Here is a 22,280-nt window from a genome sequence, read left to right on the forward strand (position 1 = left end):
GCAACAGCATTCTTGCGCCCACCCTTGATTTCACACACATCTTTAACTTATTTGGTCTTTCACGCTATCTAGTGTAAGTCAGTGGAACAATTCATATTCCCTACAATGGGCTAAATATAGAGTAATTAGTGTGTTTGTGTACTGGAAGAACACTACTGTTATTTTCCATACTTCTTTTATTCCACTTCTTCCCAGTTTTGCCGGTGCAACTAGGCCTACTTATTTGAAGTCTGATATTGTAACGGATTTCCTCCTCTTGTCTGAGGAGGAATAAGGATCGGACCAAAGCGCAGCGTGGTTAGTGTTCATCTTATTTAATAATAAACAAAACTGAACAACAAAAAAACAACCGAAACAGTTCTGTCTGGTGCAGACACACAAAGACTGAAAATAACCACCCACAAAACAAAGGAAAACAGGCTACCTAAATATGGTTCTCAATCAGGGACAACGATAGACAGCTGCCTCTGATTGAGAACCATATCAGGCCAAACACAGAAATAGAAAATCTAGAAAAACTAACATAGACTGCCCACCCCAACTCACGCCCTGACCATACTAAAACAAAGAATAAAATAACAGAACTATGGTCAGAACGTGACAGATATATATGGTAATAGTTCTCTTTGAAAAAACATTTAATGACGGCATGCATTTTTGTAGGCATTTCATATCAGCTGTGTTCTGGACATTGTTGATTGTAAGTCATAAAACATTTGAAATGAACATATTGAAATGCCCCTTGCCTCAAGTATCTTGTTTAGTCCTTTTAGTACTTCAAACCAATTGGTCAAGTTTTAAATATTCATTCAACGTTCAAAGCATCCTGAATACACCGGACTTGTGATTGTATTTTCATTCCATTCTGGTCAAAATCGTATATGTTCGCTTTGCTATTTTCTAATACTGAACATAGCATACCCCTTCTTAACATTTAACAAGTTGACCCCTGGTTATGATAGTGATAATAATGTGTCTGTGTCTTTCCCCAGCTCCGTGGCTTGAAACTTCCCACTGGCTTGACTCCACCCTTCCACCAGTGATTCTTCCCCTTAGCAACCACACGGTGAAGACATTGACTAGCAACCAGTCCTGTAGTGGTGAGGATGAGGTCTTTAAATACAGAGCCTACACCGTCACCTATCTACTTGTGTTCCCTATAGCATTGCTTTTCAACAGCGGAGCGCTGTTCGTGTTCCTGCGACTGAAGTCCAAACGCTCTCCCTCTTCCATTCTCATGACCAACCTTGCCCTATCAGACGCATGCTTCTCCCTTACCCTGCCGTTTCGATTGGCCTACTACTTCAGGGGCGCTCACTGGGACCTCCCTGATTGGCTGTGCCGACTCTGTGTGTTCTGCTTCTACCTCAACCTCTACACCAGGTACGCATGTGCACACACACTGCAAAACAGCTGTTCACTAAAAAACACACATACACACACACAGTTATTATAATGTGAGGTGACCCTGCTTGACCAGAAAGGCACCTAACTAATAAGCTATATTATTATTCCCTTTCCCTATAGCATTCTCTTCCTGACTGGACTGAGCGTGCTCCGTTGGCTGGCCGTGCTGAAGCCTCTTCATCATCGAGCCTTGGCCACGCCCCACCGAGCTTCATTGGCCTGTTTGGGCATCTGGTTGTTTGTGGGTGGAACTTCGGTACCCTTCCTATTTTCGGGGACCAGGGTGAGGGCGGGACTAACACGCTGCTTCGAGCCCCGTAACTCCGCCTCCTGGAAGAGGATCTTCATTCTCAACTATGTGGGCGTGACATTTGGCTTCCTGATCCCATTCATCACCATCCTTGGTTGCTACGGCAGCATCATCCGCCGACTGACAGCTACAGCCATAAGCCAGACGCTACAGACAGGAAGCCTGAAGAGTAGCCATGGGAGACGTCATCGCCAGTCTCTGTGTCTAGTCGCCATGGTGACCTGCACATTTCTACTGTGCTTCCTGCCCTATCACGTGGCTCGCTCGATGCACCTGCACGCGGTGGTGGGCGGGTGGGGCTGCGTTGTTACTGCAACACAGCAGCGGGTGTTGGTGGTGACGCTATGTCTGGCGGCGGCCAACAGCGTGCTGAACCCTCTGTTGTATTACTGTGCCGGGGAGTCCTTCAGAACGACCATACGCAATGCCTCGTCACGACGACGGTCCCTCTCCTCCCTCACTCAGGGCAGCTTGCTGAACTCTCACAGGAAGAGGAGTATTCCAACAAAACTCACAATGCTAGCCACACCCCTCGCTCAACCCCTATCCCTTCCTGAGTCCATACCAGACACACTCAGCCCTGTGAACAACAGTCCATAAAGGATTCAAAACCTCTCCAGAATCAGAGACACTTTTCTGCATGTGTAAAATGGAGCCCTGAAGCCTGAACCAGAAACACACACACACCGAAGACTGAACCCTAACATCCTCTGGGAACATAAGACACTAAAGGTTACTACTGTACAAGTGCCACTCTGTTGATCTACGTGCGTGCATGCACGTGGGTGGTTGGATTCTTGGAGTGGCAGAAACATTTTGGTAACATGATATCCCAATTCCATTCACAAGGGGACGATAGAAATGTTTTTTTATTTGTTTATTTTAATTTTGTAAACAACAAGGAAGAGTCACTTTCCCTTGCTAATAGTAGCCAGCCATTACCTAGCTGGCAGCCTGGCTAGCTGGCTTTTGCCTGGCTAAAAACATAGCAAGCTAGCCTTTTTAGCTTTCTCATCTTCATGTGATATAAATCAGAAAAAGTCACATGGCTAGCTAGTTGGCTACTGTCACGACTGTCCTGTGAGGATCACAAAGGGTCAGATCAGCTTGGCAATGGTTGACAATAACCAGACCTTATCTCACCCACAGAAGAGGTGAGGGGGAACTGGGCCGGTTTGACAGTTCACACCCTGTTGTAAGTTACAGGAGAGGGGGGGGGGTCTCGTTCTCCCCCTCCAATAAAATCCACAAGAGGAATGTCTTTGTTAACAGGCTTTTCCTGACGAAACTCTAACAGGGTCAAAAGTGGATACTGGAACAATAATTCTAACATAAGAATGTGGGTAATGGTCAGTGGGGAGCTAATGAAAACTAATGTCATAATGGTTTTGATTTTGTGATGTCGTTAAAAATCATATGGACGAAATACTGTAACTTGGAAAGTATATCCCCTTTATCTGCCAAGTTTCCATCCAATACGTTGTGCATATAATATGAAAAGATGAAAGTATTTTTTGTTAAGATAGGGACATGAAAATAGTTTTACATAACTTTGTGCATAGTAAGTAGCCACGCCCCAAGTGAGGTCAGAGAGCATGTCAGACTGACAGAACTGTCCCCTTTGGTCAGAGAGCATAAAAGGACTGCTAACAGAGATTAACATTAGACCAGGAAAGACAGGGAGTTGCAGCCCACATCTAAAGTGGTATAAAAGCTGAATCTCAGAGACCAGGAAATGTGAGGCGGGAGCTACATGTTTGAAATGGTTGCAACATTGAACCTGAATACGAGGTGAAGAAATAAACTCACCTTCCTTTAGACCAGAGAGAAGGCGAGCTGCAGGTCATTTCCATCGTGGTGCGAATCCTGAATAACAACATGAGGGGGAAAACAAACTCCCCTCTCAGACAATCACTGAGACAGCTGATTAGCTATCTTGAGTCAAATATCTAGAAAAGCAAAGTGAGACTATCCTACTACGCTCATCACCAATGGGAACTGTCGACATGTCTGGCTAGCTATCTTCCAGAGTGAACAACAGTAGAAAAGGGGGAAAGGGAAGATCCCTTTCGGACAATCAGAGCCATACAGCTTGCCAATGAAAAGCCAACAACCTTCCCAAGGAGGGATGGTTCCGACCGATAAAAGGCTCTCACATGTAAATACATTCATGATTTCTTGTTCAAAATGGGCAGCGGTTTGTGTGCAAACTATATGATTACTGTGAGAATAGTTCTGAAATGTATTGACGATATGTGTCTTTTTCTCTCCCTCTCTCTTCCTCTCCATGTCGTTGTGTAAAAAGCCACCATATTGTAAAAGTCCGCTAGGGACCTTTGTCTCATGTATTAAGTGTGTATGTTAGCCTGTTATTATTTAGTTAGCTAGTAAATAAATAATTAAATCAATTTGTGTAGTACTGAATCATGAGTAAGGCTGGGTTTTTGCAGATGCATGAGCTTCCGAATTAGGATATGATAAGATGCCCTGATCTGTTTCACCTGTCTTTGTGATTGTCTCCCCCCCTCCAGGTGTCGGCCATCTTCCCCATTATCCCCTGTGTTCGTCTTGTTTATTCAAGCCTACCAGCGTTTTGTGTCTCAGCTCCTGCTTTTTCCAGTTTCTCTTTTTCTCGTCCTCCTGGTTTTTGCCCTTGCTTGTCCTGACCCTGTACCCGCCCGCCTGACCACTCTGCCTGTCCCTGAGCCTGCCTGCCATCCTGTACCTTGGCCTCTACTGTTACGGTGCGTGAATGAGGACCCAAAAGCGAATCAACTTAAACAGAGCTTCTTTAATTACCAAACATAGGTAGGCTCAGATGGACCGGCAGATTCCGACAGGACAGGACAAGGTTACAGCAAACATGACGGCAGTCTGGTTCAGGCATGAATGACACAAACAAACAAGAATCCGACAAGGACAGGAGCAGAAACAGAGAGAGATATAGGGACCTAATCAGAGGGAAAAAGGGAACAGGTGGGGAACGGGGTGAATGGGTAGTTAGAGGAGACAAGGGACAGCTGGGGGAAAGCGGGGGAGAAAAGGTAACCTAACACGACCAGCAGAGGGAGACAGGGTGAAGGGAAAGGACAGAGACAAGACAACATGACAGTACATGACAGTACCCCCCCACTCACCGAGCGCCTCCTGGCGCACTCGAGGAGGAAACCTGGCGGCAACGGAGGAAATCATCAATCAGCGCACGGTCCAGCACGTCCCGAGAGGGAACCCAACTCCTCTCCTCAGGACCGTACCCCTCCCAGTCAACTAGGTACTGATGACCACGGCCCCGAGGACGCATGTCCAAGATTTTACGGACCCTGTAGATAGGTGCGCCCTCGACAAGGATGGGGGGGGGGGGGGGGGAGACGAGCGGGGGCGCGAAGAACGGGCTTAACACAGGAGACATGGAAGACCGGGTGGACGCGACGAAGATATCGCGGAAGAAGAAGTCGCACTGCGACAGGATTAATGACCTGAGAGATACGGAATGGACCAATGAACCGCGGGGTCAACTTGCGAGAAGCCGTCTTAAGGGGAAGGTTCTGAGTGGAGAGCCAAACTCTCTGACCGCGACAATATCTAGGGCTCTTCGTTCTACGCTTATTAGCAGCTCTCACAGTCTGCGCCCTATAACGGCAAAGTGCAGACCTGACCCTCTTCCAGGTGCGCTCGCAACGTTGGACAAAAGCCTGAGCGGAGGGGACGCTGGACTCGGCGAACTGAGATGAGAACAACGGAGGCTGGTACCCGAGGCTACTCTGAAAAGGAGATAGCCCGGTCGCAGACGAAGGAAGCGAGTTGTGGGCGTATTCTGCCCAGGGGAGCTGTTCTGACCAAGACGCAGGGTTGCGAAAAGAAAGACTGCGTAAGATGCGACCAATAGTCTGATTGGCCCGTTCTGCTTGACCGTTAGACTGGGGGTGAAAGCCGGAAGAGAGACTGACGGAAGCCCCAATCAAACGGCAAAACTCCCTCCAAAATTGAGACGTGAATTGCGGACCTCTGTCCGAAACGACGTCTGACGGAAGGCCATGAATTCTGAAAACATTCTCGATGATGATTTGTGCCGTCTCTTTAGCAGAAGGAAGCTTAGCAAGGGGAATGAAATGAGCCGCCTTAGAGAACCTATCGACAACCGTAAGAATAACAGTCTTCCCCGCTGACGAAGGCAGTCCGGTGACAAAATCTAAGGCGATGTGAGACCACGGTCGAGAGGGAATAGGAAGCGGCCTGAGACGGCCGGCAGGAGGAGAGTTACCGGACTTAGTCTGCGCGCAGACCGAACAAGCAGCCACGAAACGTCGCGTGTCATGCTCCCGGGTGGGCCACCAGAAACGCTGGCGAATGGAAGCAAGCGTACCCCGAACGCCAGGGTGGCCGGCTAACTTGGCAGAGTGAGCCCACTGAAGAACGGCCAGACGAGTAGGAACGGGAACGAAAAGAAGGTTCCTAGGACAAGCGCGCGGCGACGGAGTTTGAGTGAGTGCTTGCTTTACCTGCCTCTCAATTCCCCAGACAGTCAACCCGACAACACGCCCCTCAGGGAGAATCCCCTCGGGGTCAGTGGAGGCTACTGAAGAACTGAAGAGACGAGACAAAGCATCAGGCTTGGTGTTCTTAGAGCCCGGACGATAAGAAATCACGAACTCGAAACGAGCGAAAAACAGCGCCCAACGCGCCTGACGCGCATTAAGTCGTTTGGCAGAACGGATGTACTCAAGGTTCCTATGGTCAGTCCAAACGACAAAAGGAACGGTCGCCCCCTCCAACCACTGTCGCCATTCGCCTAGGGCTAACCGGATGGCGAGCAGTTCGCGGTTACCCACATCATAGTTACGTTCCGACGGCGACAGGCGATGAGAAAAATACGCGCATGGGTGGACCTTGTCGTCAGAGAGGGAGCGCTGAGAAAGGATGGCTCCCACTCCCACCTCTGACGCGTCAACCTCGACAACGAACTGTCTAGAGACGTCAGGTGTAACAAGGATAGGAGCGGATGTAAAACGATTCTTGAGGAGATCAAAAGCTCCCTGGGCGGAAACGGACCACTTAAAGCACGTCTTGACAGAAGTAAGGGCTGTGAGAGGAGCTGCCACCTGACCGAAATTACGGATGAAACGACGATAGAAGTTCGCGAAGCCGAGAAAGCGCTGCAGCTCGACGCGTGACTTAGGGACGGGCCAATCAATGACAGCTTGGACCTTAGCGGGATCCATCTTAATGCCTTCAGCGGAAATAACAGAACCGAGAAATGTGACGGAGGAGGCATGAAAAGTGCACTTCTCAGCCTTCACAAAAAGACAATTCTCTAAAAGGCGCTGGAGGACACGTCGAACGTGCTGAACATGAATCTGGAGTGAAGGTGAAAAAATCAGGATATCGTCAAGGTAAACGAAAACAAAGATGTTCAGCATGTCTCTCAGGACATCATTGACTAATGCCTGAAAGACAGCTGGAGCGTTAGCGAGGCCGAAAGGAAGAACCCGGTATTCAAAGTGCCCTAACGGAGTGTTAAACGCCGTCTTCCACTCGTCCCCCTCCCTGATGCGCACGAGATGGTAAGCGTTACGAAGGTCCAACTTAGTGAAAAACCTGGCTCCCTGCAGGATCTCGAAGGCTGAAGACATAAGAGGAAGCGGATAACGATTCTTCACTGTTATGTCATTCAGCCCTCGATAATCTATGCAGGGGCGCAGAGACCCGTCCTTCTTCTTGACAAAAAAAAACCCCGCTCCGGCGGGAGAGGAGGAGGGGACTATGGTACCGGCGTCAAGAGCTACAGACAAATAATCCTCGAGAGCCTTACGTTCGGGAGCCGACAGAGAGTATAGTCTACCCCGGGGGGGGGTGGTTCCCGGAAGGAGATCAATACTACAATCATACGACCGGTGTGGAGGAAGAGAGGTGGCCCTGGACCGACTGAACACCGTGCGCAGATCGTGATATTCCTCCGGCACCCCTGTCAAATCACCAGGCTCCTCCTGTGAAGAAGAGACAGAGGAAACAGGAGGGATAGCAGACATTAAACATTTCACATGACAAGAGACGTTCCAGGAGAGGATAGAATTACTAGACCAATTAATGGAAGGATTATGACAAACTAGCCAGGGATGGCCCAAAACAACCGGTGTAAAAGGTGAACGAAAAATTAAAAAAGAAATGGTTTCACTATGATTACCAGAAACAGTGAGGGTTAAAGGTAGCGTCTCACGCTGAATCCTGGGGAGAGGACTACCATCCAGGGCGAACAAGGCCGTGGGCTCCTTTAACTGTCTGAGAGGAATGTCATGTTCCCGAGCCCAGGTCTCGTCCATAAAACAGCCCTCCGCCCCAGAGTCTATTAAGGCACTGCAGGAAGCTGACGAACCGGTCCAGCGTAGATGGACCGACAAGGTAGTGCAGGATCTTGAAGGAGAGACAGGAGTAGTAGCGCTCACCAGTAGCCCTCCGCTTACTGACGAGCTCTGGCCTTTTACTGGACATGAAGTGACAAAATGACCAGCGGCACCGCAATAGAGACAGAGGCGGTTGGTGATTCTCCGTTCCCTCTCCTTAGTCGAGATGCGGATACCTCCCAGCTGCATGGGCTCAGCACCCGAGCCGGCAGAGGAAGATGGTAGTGATGCGGAGAGGGAGGCGACGGAGAGCGCGAGCTCCTTTCCACGAGCTCGGTGACGAAGATCAACCCGTCGCTCAATGCGAATAGCGAGTTCAATCAAGGAATCCACGCTGGAAGGAACCTCCCGGGAGAGAATCTCATCCTTTACCTCTGCGCGGAAACCCTCCAGAAGACGAGCGAGCAAGGCCGGCTCGTTCCAGCCACTGGAGACAGCAAGAGTGCGAAACTCAATAGAGTAGTCTGTTATGGATCGATTGCCTTGACATAGGGAAGACAGGGCCCTGGAAGCCTCCTCCCCAAAAACAGATCGATCAAAAACCCGTATCATCTCCTCCTTAAAGTCTTGATACTGGTTAGTACACTCAGCCCTTGCCTCCCAGATTGCCGTGCCCCACTCACGAGCCCGTCCAATAAGGAGAGATATGACGTAGGCGACACGAGCAGTGCTCCTGGAGTAAGTGTTGGGCTGGAGAGAAAACACAATATCACACTGGGTGAGGAACGAGCGGCATTCAGTGGGCTCCCCAGAGTAACACGGCGGGTTATTGATTCTGGGCTCCGGAGATTCGAAAGCCCTGGAAGTGGCCGGTGGATCGAGGCGGAGATGGTGAACCTGTTCTGTGAGGTTGGAGACTTGGGTGGCCAGGGTCTCAACGGCATGTCGAGCAGCAGACAATTCCTGCTTGTGTCTGCCTAGCATCGCTCCCTGGATCTCGACGGCTGAGTGGAGAGGATCCGAAGTCGCTGGGTCCATTCTTGGTCGGATTCTTCTGTTACGGTGCGTGAATGAGGACCCAAAAGCGAATCAACTTAAACAGAGCTTCTTTAATTACCAAACATAGGTAGGCTCAGATGGACCGGCAGATTCCGACAGGACAGGACAAGGTTACAGCAAACATGACGGCAGTCTGGTTCAGGCATGAATGACACAAACAAACAAGAATCCGACAAGGACAGGAGCAGAAACAGAGAGAGATATAGGGACCTAATCAGAGGGAAAAAGGGAACAGGTGGGGAACGGGGTGAATGGGTAGTTAGAGGAGACAAGGGACAGCTGGGGGAAAGCGGGGGAGAAAAGGTAACCTAACACGACCAGCAGAGGGAGACAGGGTGAAGGGAAAGGACAGAGACAAGACAACATGACAGTACATGACATCTACTCTGGATTATCGAACCCCTGCCTGCCTTGACCTGTCCGTTTGCCTGCCCGTTACAATAAACATTGTTACTTCACACAGTCTGCACTTGGGTCTTACCTTGGTACCTGATATATACCTTAGTTTAATTTTTGAGATGGTAACTGTTTAAACAACCTCTTCCGTGGTGTCTCAAATCCTAATGAGTTAATTGTTACATGATTCATTTAATTGGGTAACAATTAAACATAGTGGATTAAATAAATAAGTCATCAGATTAATGAACATAAAGTCACGACACCACAGCAGGTTCTACCATTTCACAATAGCCTGTAATCACTAGTTATTACATGTATTATTATTATTAAACAAAATACATTTTTGGGTGGATTCTTGTTATCTTCTCATTTGTGGTGAAAGCAAAAGAATGGTCTCTTGTCCTCCATTGCTTACAAGTTTGCTAAACACTGCAAGCTAGCTAACCTTTTTGCTTCCCATATCGCCATGTGAAATAACCAGATTTATAATGAAACATACAGTATGCCCTGGCAAATATTCTTATACAATGAGTGTACAAAATACCTGCTCTTTCCATGACATAGACTGATCAGGGGAATCCAGGTGAAACTATGATCCTTTATTGATGTCACTTGTTAAATCCACTTCAATCAGTGTAGATGAAGCGGAGGAGACAGGTTAATGAAGGATTGTTAGGCCTTGAAACAATTGAGACATGGATTGTGTATGTGTGCCATTCAGGGGGTGAATGTGCAAGACCAAATATTTAAGTGCCTTTGAACAGGGTATGGTAGCAGGTGCCAGGTGCACTGGTTTGTGTCAAGAAATGCAACGCAGGGGCCTCTCGAGTGGCACAGTTGTCTAAGGTACTGCATCGCAGTGCTAGAGGTGTCACTACAGACCCGGGTTCAATCCCAGGCTGTGTCACAACCGGACGTGATCGGGAGTCCCATAGGGCGACACACAATTGGCCGAGTGTCGTCCTGGTTAGGGGAGGGTTTGGCCAGGGGGGGCCTTACCTGGCTCATCACACTCTAGCGACTCCTTGTGGTGTGATTTTGGTTGTTAGTTGAATGGTATTTCCTCCGACATATTGGTGCATCTGGCTTCTGGGTTAAGCGGGCGGTTGTTAAGAAGCGCAGCTTGGCGGGTCATGTTTCGGAGGACTAATGACTCGACCTTTGCCTCCCGAGCCTGTTAGGGAGTTGCAGAGATGAGACAAGATCGAAAAAAGGGGTAAAACATTTGTTTTGGTATTCGCGCTTAACAGTTTCCAGTGTGTATCAAGAATAGATATTATTAAATCTGCTTAAAACAATATGAGCATTTTCCCACCTGAGACGTGTTTCCAGTGCAGATAGTAGTGCAGATAAAAATAACTTTTGCTGTTAAATTCCCATGTACCGAATGAAAAATACACGTTAAATGGGTTTCCATTGCATTTTCAACTATAATGATAGTAACAAAAACTGTTGCGTTACATTGCGAATGTCTTGGAATGTCTTTGGTCTTGGAACATGGGCTTTAGCCAACAGCTCGCAGATACAGTGCGGGTAGACTACCTACATGCTGAGACTATTATGAATAAGAGCGATATTATTTGCATTTGTCAAACTTCAGCCAAGCATCAATCATCATGACACCAGAATAGGAGCATCAAGCTCATCACCTTGCACATTCACTACCCTCTGAAGTTCATCACAACTTATTTAATCTGTAACCTAATAAACTGCATGGTTTCCAGAGTCGTAGAGGGAGGACAACATAACATATCATCACGTGACTTTACTTCGATATGAAGGTTATTAGATCAATATTTGCGCATAAAGGTGTTTCCACCACAATTTCTCACATAATTAATTGTAATTAATTTTACCAACACAAATAGTGAATAGATCCTTGCGACATGGGGCCGTGCATTATCATGCTGAAACATGAGGTGATGACAGCGGATGAATGGTACAACAATGGGCCTCGGGATCTCGTCATGGTATCCCTGTGCATTCAAATAGCCATCGATCAGCAAACTGCTCGCCCACACAAACATTGGCACAGACACATGCATACACACACACACACACACACACACACACACACACACACACACACACACACACACACACACACACACACACACGATAACATACGCACTATACATACACATGGATTTAGTACTGTAGATATGTGGTAGTTGTGGAGTAGGGGCCTGAGGGCACACAGTGTGTTGTGAAATCTGTGAATGTATTGTAATGTTTTTAAAATGGTATAAAGTGCCTTAATTTTGCTGGACCCCAGGAAGAGTAGCTACTGCTTTGACAGCAGCTAATGGGGATCCATAATAAATACAAATGCACAATGCCATACATGGTCTGCGGTTGTGAGGCCGGTTGGACCTACTGACAAATTCGCTAAAACGATGTTGGAGGTGGCTTTTGGTAGAGAAATTAACATTTAATTATATGGCAACAGCCTTGGTGGACATTCCTGCATTCAGCATGCCAATTACACGCTCCCTCAAAACTTGAGACATGTATGGCATTGTGTTGTGTGACAAAACTGTGCATTTTAGAGTGGCCTTTTAGCACAAGGTATACCTGTGTAATGATCATGCTGTTTAATCAGCTTCTTGATATGCCACACCCGTCAGGTGGATGGATTATATTGGCAAAGGAGAAATGCTCACTAACAGAGATGTAAACAAATTTGTGCACAAAATTTGAGATAAATATTTTTGGGTTGCATATTGAACATTTCTGTGATCTATTATTTCAACTCATGAAACATGGAACCAACACTTTACATGGTGCGTTTATATTTTGGTTAGTATTTTTTACAATGGTGGAGGAGCGCCTATTTGGAGTCATTTTTACAATTTGTATTTAAAATGTAACCTTTATTTAACGAGGCAAGTCAGAAAAACCCGGACGACGCTGGGCCAATTGTGTGCCGCCCTATGGGACTCCCAATCACAGCCGGTTGTGAGATGCAGTGCCCAAAAGCCATGGTGGTGACGCGCGGCTCCCGCAGCGTGTCGACGCCAGCCTCGAGGATGACCCGGAGGGCGAGGCGCAGGTCGATCCGGATGGAGGCTGTGGAACTCACTCAGCAGAAATTAGTCCAAGATGTCCCCCACCGGCACCCAGCACCTCTCCTCCGGACCGTACCCCTCCCAATCCACAAAGTACTGCAGGCCCCCCACCCGACGCCTAGAGTCCAGGATGGAACGCACCGTGTACGCCGGGGCCTCCTCGATGTCCAGGAGGGGAGCAGGGACCTCCCGCACCTCAATGTCCTGCACTGGACCAGCTACCACCGGCCTGAGGAGAGACACATGAAATGAGGGGTTAATATGATAGTAAGGGGGAGCTGTAACCTATAACACACCTCGTTTATTCCCCTCTGGACTATAAATGGCCCCATAAACCGCAGGCCCAGCTTCCGGCAGGGCAGGCGGAGGGGCAGGTTTCGGGTCGAGAGCCAGACCCGGTCCCCCGGTGCGAACACGGGGGCCTCACTGCGGTGGCAGTCAGCTCTCTCCTTCTGCCGCCCACCAGCCTGTTTCAGGGATTCCTCCAACGCAGTAGCCTCGGTCTGACTGATGCCACGGTACCAGGACCGGCTGATAGCCCGGTCCTGAAACGGCGACAGGTTCATGGAGGAGTGGCGGAGTGGCGGAGTGAATTTTGGGCCATCTCGGCCCATGGGACGAACCTCGCCCACTCTCCTGGCCGGTTCTGGCAATACGACCGCAGAAACCTACCCACATCCTGGTTAACTCTCTCCACCTGCCCATTACTCTCGGGGTGAAATCCCGATGGTCAGGCTGATCGAGACCACCAGACGCTCCATGAACGCCCTCCAAACCAGGGACGTGAACTGGGGACCCCGATCAGAAACAATGTCCTCAGGCACCAAGTAGTGCCGGAAGACGTGTGTAAACAGGGCCTCCGCAGTCTGTAGGGCCGTAGGGAGATCGGGCAAAGGGAGGAGATGGCAGGACTTAGAAAACCGATCCACAACGACCAGGATCGTGGTGTTCCCCTGTGATGGCGGAAGATCAGTGAGGAAGTCCACCGACAGGTGTGACCAAGGCCGCTGTGGAACGGGGAGGGGTTGTAACTTCCCTCTAGGCAGGTGTCTAGGAGCCTTACACTCGGCGCACACCGAACAGGAGGAGACCCTCAAAACCCTCAAGTCCTTGGCCAAGGTGGGCCACCAATACTTCCCCCTAAGATCCCGCACCGTCCTGTGTGGGCCCACCTGATCAATCTGTCGCGAACACCAAGCGGGACGTACCTCCGACCAGCTAGACACTGTGGTGGAGTAGGTTCTAACCGTGACTCCCGCTCAATGTCTGCGTCCACCTCCCATGCCACGAAACAAGAGGCCGGAAGTATGGGGGTGGGCTCGATGGACCACTCGTCGGTATCATAGAGACAGGACAGTGCGTCGGCCTTAGCGTTACGGGAACCTGGTCTATATGAGATGGTGAAACTAAATCTTGTGAAAAACATCACCCACCTTGCCTGGCAAGGATTCAGTCTCCTCGCCGCCCGGATGTGGTCAGTCCAGATGAGAAAAGAGTGTTGCGCCCCCTCAAGCCAATGTCTCCACACCTTCAGAGCCTTTACCACAGCCAGCAACCCCCGGTCCCCCACATCATAGTTTCGCTCCCTCGAAAAGAAAGCACAGGGTCGAAGCTTCAGTGGCGTGCCCAAGCGCTGTGATAGCACGGCTCCAACACCAGCCTCGGACGCGTCCACCTCCACTCTGAATGCCAAAGAGGGGTCCGGATGAGCCAATACGGGAGCATCGGTAAACAAAGCCTTCAGACAACCAAAAGCTCTGCCCGCCTCCGCCGACCACCGCAAAAGCACCGGCTCCCCCTTCAGAAGTGAGGTAATGAGAGTAGACACCTGCCCAAAACCCCGGATAAACGTCTGGTAGTAATTGGCAAACCCTAAAAACCGCTGCACCTCCTTTACCGTACCGCAATGCGGTCACACTCCATCACCACCCCAGATGTGGAAATGCGATACCACAGGAAAGAGACGGCTTGTTTGGAGAACACACATTTCTCGGCCTTGACGTACAGGTCATGCTCCAACAGTTGCCCAAGTACCCTGCGCACCAGAGACACCCGTGCAGGTCCCGGAGAATATTGTCTACAAAAGATTGGAAGACCGCTGGAGCATTTTTCAACCCATATGGCATGACTAGGTACTCATAAGGTCTGCGTCCGTGCCAATTATTTATTAAAAATAACTTGAGGAGACGGATGACGTGGAGGGCCGAATGTACCCCTGTCCCAGAGATTCGGTGACATATGTCTCCATAGCCACCGTCTCCTCCTGTGACAGGGGATACACATGACTCCTGGGAAGTGCGGCGTTTACCTGGAGGTTTACCGCACAATCCACTCAACGATGAGGTGGTAATTGGGTCACCCTCTTTTTACAGAAACCCAATGCTGGATGATTCTCTTCTCATCAATCCGTCATCAATAACACAATGAAAATGTTGAATTATTTATTAAATTGGTAAAAATGTAAGGCCATGTGGCAAACAATAATGCAGGCACTGGGGATGAGGGTGTGAGCATGTGGGTCTGGGCAGATGAGATGTAATAGTTGTTTCTGTGCGTCTGTAAGTTCAATTGTTGTTCGTATGTGTGTGTTATGTTTGTATCTGGTGTGGGGGCAATTTTTTTTAAATTAAGACAAAAAATGAATGACAACACCTTGTCTTGAATGCACCCATCTAATCCAGCCTACAAAAAGGGGAGACACAAATTGTAAAATATGATGTCCATCTAGTCTGAAGGAGGAAAATATTGTCCCCCAAAAATGTACTTAAGTAGGCTACTGTGGGAAAAATACTACATTTTCATACTTAATTAAAAGTAAATGCTATACATCAAATTCCAGTTAAAGGAAACCAGACGGCATGATTTTCTTTACAGAGAGAGAGAGGAGAATACTAGTCTTTCGAACACCAGCCACTGTGTAGTCAAGTGTGTCGCGCGTCAGCCAAGTAAGGAGGGCGGGACTAGACGCCCTTGATCCAATGAACGAGCACTGTGAGAACGTGATGTGATGACGTAATGAGGCGAACAGAGAACGCGCAAAATTCGAAAGTGGACCGGAAGTAAAATCAACCGCAGGTCCGCAGACAGCAGGAGGATCCTAATGTTTTCTTTTTTTTTTTAAGTATATTGTCCGTTGGCTAAATTTTAGATAGGCTACATTACGTTTTTATTATATGTACGTACTAGGTTGGAAAGTTCATTCGTATTCTATCTCTGTTAGTTTGCTTGCAATGAATGTGTTGAATTATCCAGGGCAAGATAGCTAGTTGACTAGCTGTTATTGCTGCTCATAGCTAACGTACCAGCTGGTTTTGTGATTCTAAAACTGATCCTGCTGTGTCAATCTCTGTTGGATTAGGAAAGAGTCGAGGCGTCGGTATGTTTAAATTCAAATATCAAGGGAGTGTGAAAGATCTGGCGTCTCTCGATCCAATGACCAGTCGCTGCTCCCGCCTCAACCACCTACTGCAGGTGAATATTACTGTCTGGTGTAGCTACTTGATGTACTGCCTTTATATATGGGCTAGTAAGAGAGAATAATCAAAACAACAGTAGAAATACATACTCCTAATAATTTGGTTATAAACTTGCTAGCGACTAATATAGCTAATTAGCTCAACAGTTCAATGCAGATAAAGGTTCAGCAAGGTCTGAGATGGTCGTTGGCAAGCCTCGTTTAATTGATAAGAATGATTAATGTATGCCCCTGTTGCTTTAACACTCCAGGGAAAGACATCCAACCATGGCCTACAGGGTGGGGTGAATGTGACGAGGGAGGAGCTGTTGGACGCTCTGCTCCTTCTCTACCAGGAGTGCTCTTCCCCAGACCTGATGAAGATAGAATATGTGGCCAACTTTGTCAACAAGTGTAAGCATTTGATTTGCATCTATCATTTACTACTGAAGTGTTTTAGTAGTAAAGGATATCATCTTATTATACTCCTATGTTTAATAGGGATGGGTATTTTACATGTTTTGACTGTTGGAGTACTTGCATGTAAAACAAATATGTGTGCATTTGTCTATAGGCCTATGCCAACAGTGTGCAACAATTCCTAATTTTTCATAACCATTACAGATAACATGGCCCATTTATATATTCAGTCAAGAAAAAAGCAAGTGCCATTTTAATATTCATTTATTGAAACCGTAATATCAACTGGTTATATCATATTGTGGAACATAATCTTCAGAACCTCAGCAGTGGCGCTTGCTTGTGCAGCCTATTGCTGTGTAATAGCATAGCCTTGCTTTGTTAATTTAGCAGACAATAGACTCTTATTTCCTTTAGCCCTTATCACAGTCAATTTTATAGAAGAAGAAAAATATTGTGTAATATAACAGAATAAAATAGAACCTCGTATTTTTCCCAAGTGAAACAATTTAGACAGAACAGTTAGACCGTGCGAAGGGATGCGCATCTCACGTCTGGAACAGTTATTCTCAAAGAGTGATCATTTGAAACAGGGCTCAATTTGGCAAGTTGAAATACTTTTTTTCAGGGTTACAAACCAAGATCTGTTTTTTCGAAATACAGGCATTCAATTTAGTTTGTCCTGCCTGTTCTTTGGAATTTTCTAAATTGGATTAACAATTCCACATTGAACTCTGCATGGTGGTGAATTATGGCCATGACATCAGTTTGGTGAGTTGGCCTATGCTTAATGATTGTCATGAAAATGTAGTTTTTGTTTTAATCAAACAAATGTTTTTGCGTATTTTCAGTTTCGAACTTGTCTATGTTTAGGGTGGTTATAAGCTAAGCTAACCAATTCTTAATGGCACTAGCAGTTCGCAAAGGAGCCTACGCGGATAATAGATAGGAAGCAATTAGTCCAAAACTGCAGCTTGTGGTTGGAACACACATTTTCCTACTTCATTCAACAAGTCCATTTTGAATTTGTGAACTGTCATCATTTGGCAAGGAATGTAGCTTGTGTATCCCATTAGTTAGATAATGTTTTTATAGGCATTGATTTCTGGAGGCCTAATGGGAGCTTGTATGCTCACTCAGCACATGTGTGTGTAAGGAGCGGTCAGAACGCAGTTGAGTGAATGAGACACTGAGAGGAAAGGGAATTTAGGGAAAAGAACTTGCGATGCTTGGCTTGGTTTCTTTTTTGTTGTGCCCCTGCAAATGTACATGTACAAATGGAACACTAGAGTCAAAGCAAGTTTATGTTGTCTTCTAGGTGAAATTACACTTGCCTGTTTGGGCAACCACAAAGCGCATTGCACAAAATAGTTTGACAGTATTTGTTGAAAAAAATTATCTCTGGTTAAAGATTGAGCTTTGACGTCTGTTCGAATACTCAATTACTAATGTTTAACTGTGTATGTTTGTGTGACTCTCAGACTCTGAGGTGGTGTCAGAGTTACATGAGTTGCAGCCTGGGTTGCGGGACTTTGAGAAGCGCGGGGTGGTTGGACGCGGCCGCTTTGCTGAAGTACAGGTGGTCCGAGAGAGATCCACAGGAGATGTGTGTGCCTTGAAGGTCATGGAGAAGGCAGGCCTGCGCTCCAAAGAAAATGTAAGCTACACAATTTTTCATTCTGCTCCAAAAATAGTTATTCGTTGTGGGGGCGGGTCCTCACTTCCATGTAAATCATAGAATTTTCACTTAGTCATGCGTCAATGTCGAAGAGAGACTTTGAAAGTCAACTTAAATGGAAGTAAGTATTCACCTTTGACTGAGGAGTCAATCTGTGAAAACTGTACCATGTTTGGAAAATATCCGTTGTTTGTGGTTTCCTGAAATGTAGTTGATAGGCGTAGCATTCCCTTCCTCTGTAACTCATGTTCTGTTCCTCCCTCAGGTGTTCTATGAGGAGGAGAGGAAGATACTGGCACTGAGCTGCAGCCCCTGGATCCCACGGCTCCTGTATGCCTTCCAGGACCAAGACAATGTCTACCTGGTAACAGTATTGAAATACATAGGTTATGGCCTATGAATTATTTGTTGTGTGATTGACACCACAATGCAATATCAATATTCGACACAATTTGTCAAAATCTATAGATATTACTAGCGAGAATGCCCCTAAGACAACGCTGAAAATGATGGCCATGGCCACTCGTCTGTCTCGCTCGAAAACATTCCGTCGACCTTGCTTTCACAGAAAAGTCTCGTTAAAAACAAGGCAATTTGGCTGGGAACAAATCAGATTCCAGATTGGTTATGGGTCAGTACAGCGGTGGGCAATCTATGGCCCTAGGGCCGAACATGTACTTCAATATGGCCTGGGACCCTATATTTACATCCGTAGTTAAATGAATTCATCATGGCATTGCGCTCTGTCAATCCAAATGGAACCCGGGTTGCTTTTCAATTTTCTTACATAGTCTCATACCTCTCCATTGCTATCCATCAGATGTCCAATAGATGGCGTCATGTACCATATTTTGTATTGGGCTGATAAACAGTACTATAGATTTTCAAAACATGTTATCGATGCATAGTGTTTGCAGGGTATGGATGCTCCGATGTCTTCCTTTTCATAACAACAACAATAATATAAACCGAATGCATGCATAAATAGCATCTATAGACCTTAGTAGGCCGATAATAAATAAGAATTTGTTCTTAACTGACTTGCGTAGCTAAATAAAAATAAATAATCAAATTGTTCAAACCGTTCATTGGTTTAATTTTCGTTCCTTTGCAGCCTTCTTTGAGCCGCTATTACAATTTTGTGGCTTGTAATTCAATTTCGAAATCCCAAATGTGTCCCTTCAGCCAAAAAGTTGGCATTTTAGATGTTTTTTCCCACTTTACCTAATCAGTACAATTGTGTGTTTCCCTCACTGTACTCCGTTTGCTGGAACGCTCTGTCCACTTCTTCCTGTGAATTTAGTGGGATTAGAATATCCAAAACAAATGCCAAGTGAGCAATGCATTGCTGCTCGGAAAGCGAACTGAGTGGCTTAAATTAGAAATGAGTTATTTTCCATGTCTGCTTCAGCTCAGTCAGCCCCCGCTCCCAGCTCTGATCTCTGCCCACACTTCCATACTGAGCCCAGAGAAAATACAAAGAATCCATCTCTACCCAAGTGTTAGACTGCTCCAAAGTGTCTCTCAGTACCCTGTTGCTAGGTAACCTCTTTAGAATGCTGCTGTTCATTCAGACTCCCCGACCATTCATGCGCTGCGGTATGCTCCTCGTTGCTGAACTTTTAACACCCCTACTGATAGCTGCTGCCTTTATTGCTTCCTGTTTATATTTAGAATGCATGGAACAACGGCAGCACTGGTAGAATTAATTAGAAACGGTTGCTTTGTTATTTTCTACTCCCTATATATAGCCATGTTATTTTTACTTATTATTTATAGTTGTTATTCAAAGTCTATTTATTCCTCACTATTTATATTTTTTATAAAAATGTTATCTTATCTTTAACTCTGTATTGTTGGAAATGGACCTGTAAGTAAGCATTTCACTTTTAGTCTACAGCTGTTGTCTACAAAGCTTGTGACAAGTATTTCAATTTGATTTCCAGACACATTTTGGAGCTCTTGGTGGTTTAATATGGGACCAATGACCATAGAAACTGTGTTGTCTGCAATGTGGCATGGTGATACTTGTCTTTTTTCGCAGGGTTTCAAATAAACACAAAATGAATGAAGCTGTTTGGCCAGGCTGTTGCAAGACAGTTTCCTGTTTGTCTGAAAACATGATTGTCACGTTACTATGCACATGGCCGTGTTTGTGTTTAATTTCCGTGTGTGTGTGTTGATAGGCGATGGATTACCTCCCGGGTGGGGATCTGATGGCCCTGATGAACAGATATGAGGAGCAATTTGACGAGGCCATGGCCCAGTTTTACCTGGCCGAACTAGTGGAGGCCATCCACGCTGTGCATCAGATGGGTTTTGTCCACAGGTGACTTCCAAATTCCACACTTTTAATACACTCAAATGGGCTGCACACCTCTGTACCGCTAATGTGAATCCCCAGAATAACAACGTGACTACTAGTGTCAATGTTCATATACGGTTAATACACCACAGGTATAAGAGAGAGATCCTTCTCGCTCTTTGTAAGATCTCTCACCTGCGTTTAGGTCAAATTGTTTTGTCTGGTCTCGCTCCTCCTTGTCCTTCTGTTCCCATTCGCTTTCTCCTGCATTCTCTCACATCCTCCTCGCATCTTTGCTGTTGCAGAGATGTCAAACCAGAGAATGTGCTCATTGACCGCACTGGGCACATCAAGCTGGCAGACTTTGGTTCAGCTGCCAAGCTCACTGCTAATAAAAAGGTAAAAGCTCACACATCAGAATGAATATACTGAAGAGGATTTCTTATTTTTCCTATTGAATGTGTGAGAAGGTTGTGCCGCAAAAACAAAACAAAAAGCTCATGGAACTACCAAGTTGCTGGCTCCATTGAAACAACATGTGAAACCTGTGCAAGGGATGGATTACTACTCAAACATTGGGTTATAACATAATGCAATAGCAGTTACAACTTCCACATAATAACATTCATTTAGAGATTATTCATGAGGTCAGAGTAACTGAGATGGCTGTTTTGCAGGTGTTTACCCCCAGGGCATCTGTCGGGACGCAGGACTACCTGTCCCCTGAGGTGTTGGGGGCTATGAACGGGGGGTCCCAGTGTAGCTACGGCCTGGAGTGTGACTGGTGGTCACTAGGGATCATCGCCTACGAGATGATCTACATGAAGTCTCCGTTCACCGATGGCACCGCCACCAAGACTGCCCACAATATCATGAACTTCCAGGTAGGGTCCCATTATTATATCTAATACGTACTGTCTGATACTTCTTGCACTGGTCTGGAAGTCTGTAAAAAGGTATGGAATGATAAAGAACTGGTATCCTGGAAAAGTAGGTCATTTTTATTTTGAATCTGCTGGGGGGGGGGGTTACCTGACAAATGATGTATGAGGCTGTCCGCTATCTCTTCAGGCAGTCTACAGGGAAAATAGGCGTAGCAATTTTACACCAACTACAGTAGTCATAACAAAACATTTAGTGATTCTTGACAACCTTAGCTGCCACAGAGTTATCTGAATTCTATGTTTAAGACCATTGTGACTCTGCATTCTGTCCCTATCGTTTTCCTCCCAGCGTTTTTTGAGGTTCCCCCAGGATCCAAAGGCAAGTAAGCACTTTGTAGACCTGGTTCAGAGTCTACTCTGTGGAGCGCAGGAGCGGCTAGGCTTTGAGGAGCTCCGTTGTCACCCCTTCTTCTCCACTGTGGACTGGAACAAGCTGAGACAAGGTGAGCCCTGGCCCCCTCCTAACTGACCAGGGTCGTATTCATTAGCCACCAAATGGAAAACAAGTGAACTTGTCCAATAAGAAACACTTATTTTCATTTTCCGTTTGCGAAACGTTTTCAAACTTATCCGTTGAGTGCCCTGATGAGTACGACCCTGGTTATAAGCTGATCATGGTCCTCTCACCTCAGCCTTGTTTATGAATGTGTGTCTTACATCTGTTAAGTGTTGCAAGGTAGAGAAGAACCATTTGAAGAAAAATTAGGGTTTGATTCGGTTTAAAGGGATAGTTCACTCAAACTTAAAGCTGGCATGGTTTTCCACTTAGCTTGGTTGTTGATTCACTAAGACAGTTTTTGGATATACAGTATATTTTGCTTACTTCAGTAAATGGTTTGTAGAGCTCTTTCTTATTGATCGATGGAATGCACACACTTGAAATACAGCACTCAAGCGC

At 46.6% G+C, this 22,280-nt stretch overlaps 2 protein-coding genes across 6 annotated transcripts in view; both read left to right on the top strand.

The window, feature by feature from the left end:
* The first annotated feature begins 638 nt into the window (after positions 1-638).
* LOC110493220 (cysteinyl leukotriene receptor 2-like) lies at positions 639-4,141 on the top strand. The gene is made up of 2 exons (XM_021567493.3): positions 639-1,383; positions 1,528-4,141. Exons 1-2 carry the CDS (start codon positions 956-958, stop codon positions 2,315-2,317), a joined length of 1,218 nt encoding a protein of 405 aa, XP_021423168.3. The 5' UTR covers positions 639-955; the 3' UTR covers positions 2,318-4,141.
* An 11,439-nt stretch (positions 4,142-15,580) lies between these two features.
* Positions 15,581-22,280, top strand: part of cita (citron rho-interacting serine/threonine kinase a) — a 51,713-nt gene continuing 45,013 nt past the window's right edge. For 3 of the 5 annotated variants that reach the window (XM_021568855.3, XM_090205521.1, XM_021568858.3), the window contains exons 1-9: positions 15,581-15,756; positions 15,940-16,052; positions 16,308-16,449; positions 17,937-18,112; positions 18,399-18,497; positions 20,320-20,462; positions 20,744-20,837; positions 21,116-21,322; positions 21,672-21,825. In XM_021568855.3, coding sequence (XP_021424530.2) covers positions 15,960-16,052; positions 16,308-16,449; positions 17,937-18,112; positions 18,399-18,497; positions 20,320-20,462; positions 20,744-20,837; positions 21,116-21,322; positions 21,672-21,825 — 1,108 coding nt within the window. In that variant the 5' untranslated portion in view covers positions 15,581-15,756; positions 15,940-15,959. The remainder of the gene's footprint in view (positions 15,757-15,939; positions 16,053-16,307; positions 16,450-17,936; positions 18,113-18,398; positions 18,498-20,319; positions 20,463-20,743; positions 20,838-21,115; positions 21,323-21,671; positions 21,826-22,280) is intronic. The other 2 variants (XM_090205520.1, XM_090205522.1) reach the window with 1 other exon arrangement.

Source organism: Oncorhynchus mykiss, chromosome 17, assembly GCF_057628025.1.
Source record: "Oncorhynchus mykiss isolate SJ-2025 chromosome 17, ASM5762802v1, whole genome shotgun sequence".
Taxonomy (NCBI): domain Eukaryota; kingdom Metazoa; phylum Chordata; class Actinopteri; order Salmoniformes; family Salmonidae; genus Oncorhynchus; species Oncorhynchus mykiss.

Coding starts and splice junctions, on each gene's coding strand:
- LOC110493220 (XM_021567493.3), top strand. CDS start 956: ATGATAGTGATAATAATGTGTCTGTGTCTTTCCCCAGCTCCGTGGCTT. Junction 1,384..1,527: donor TACCTCAACCTCTACACCAG/GTACGCATGTGC, acceptor CTTTCCCTATAG/CATTCTCTTCCTGACTGGAC.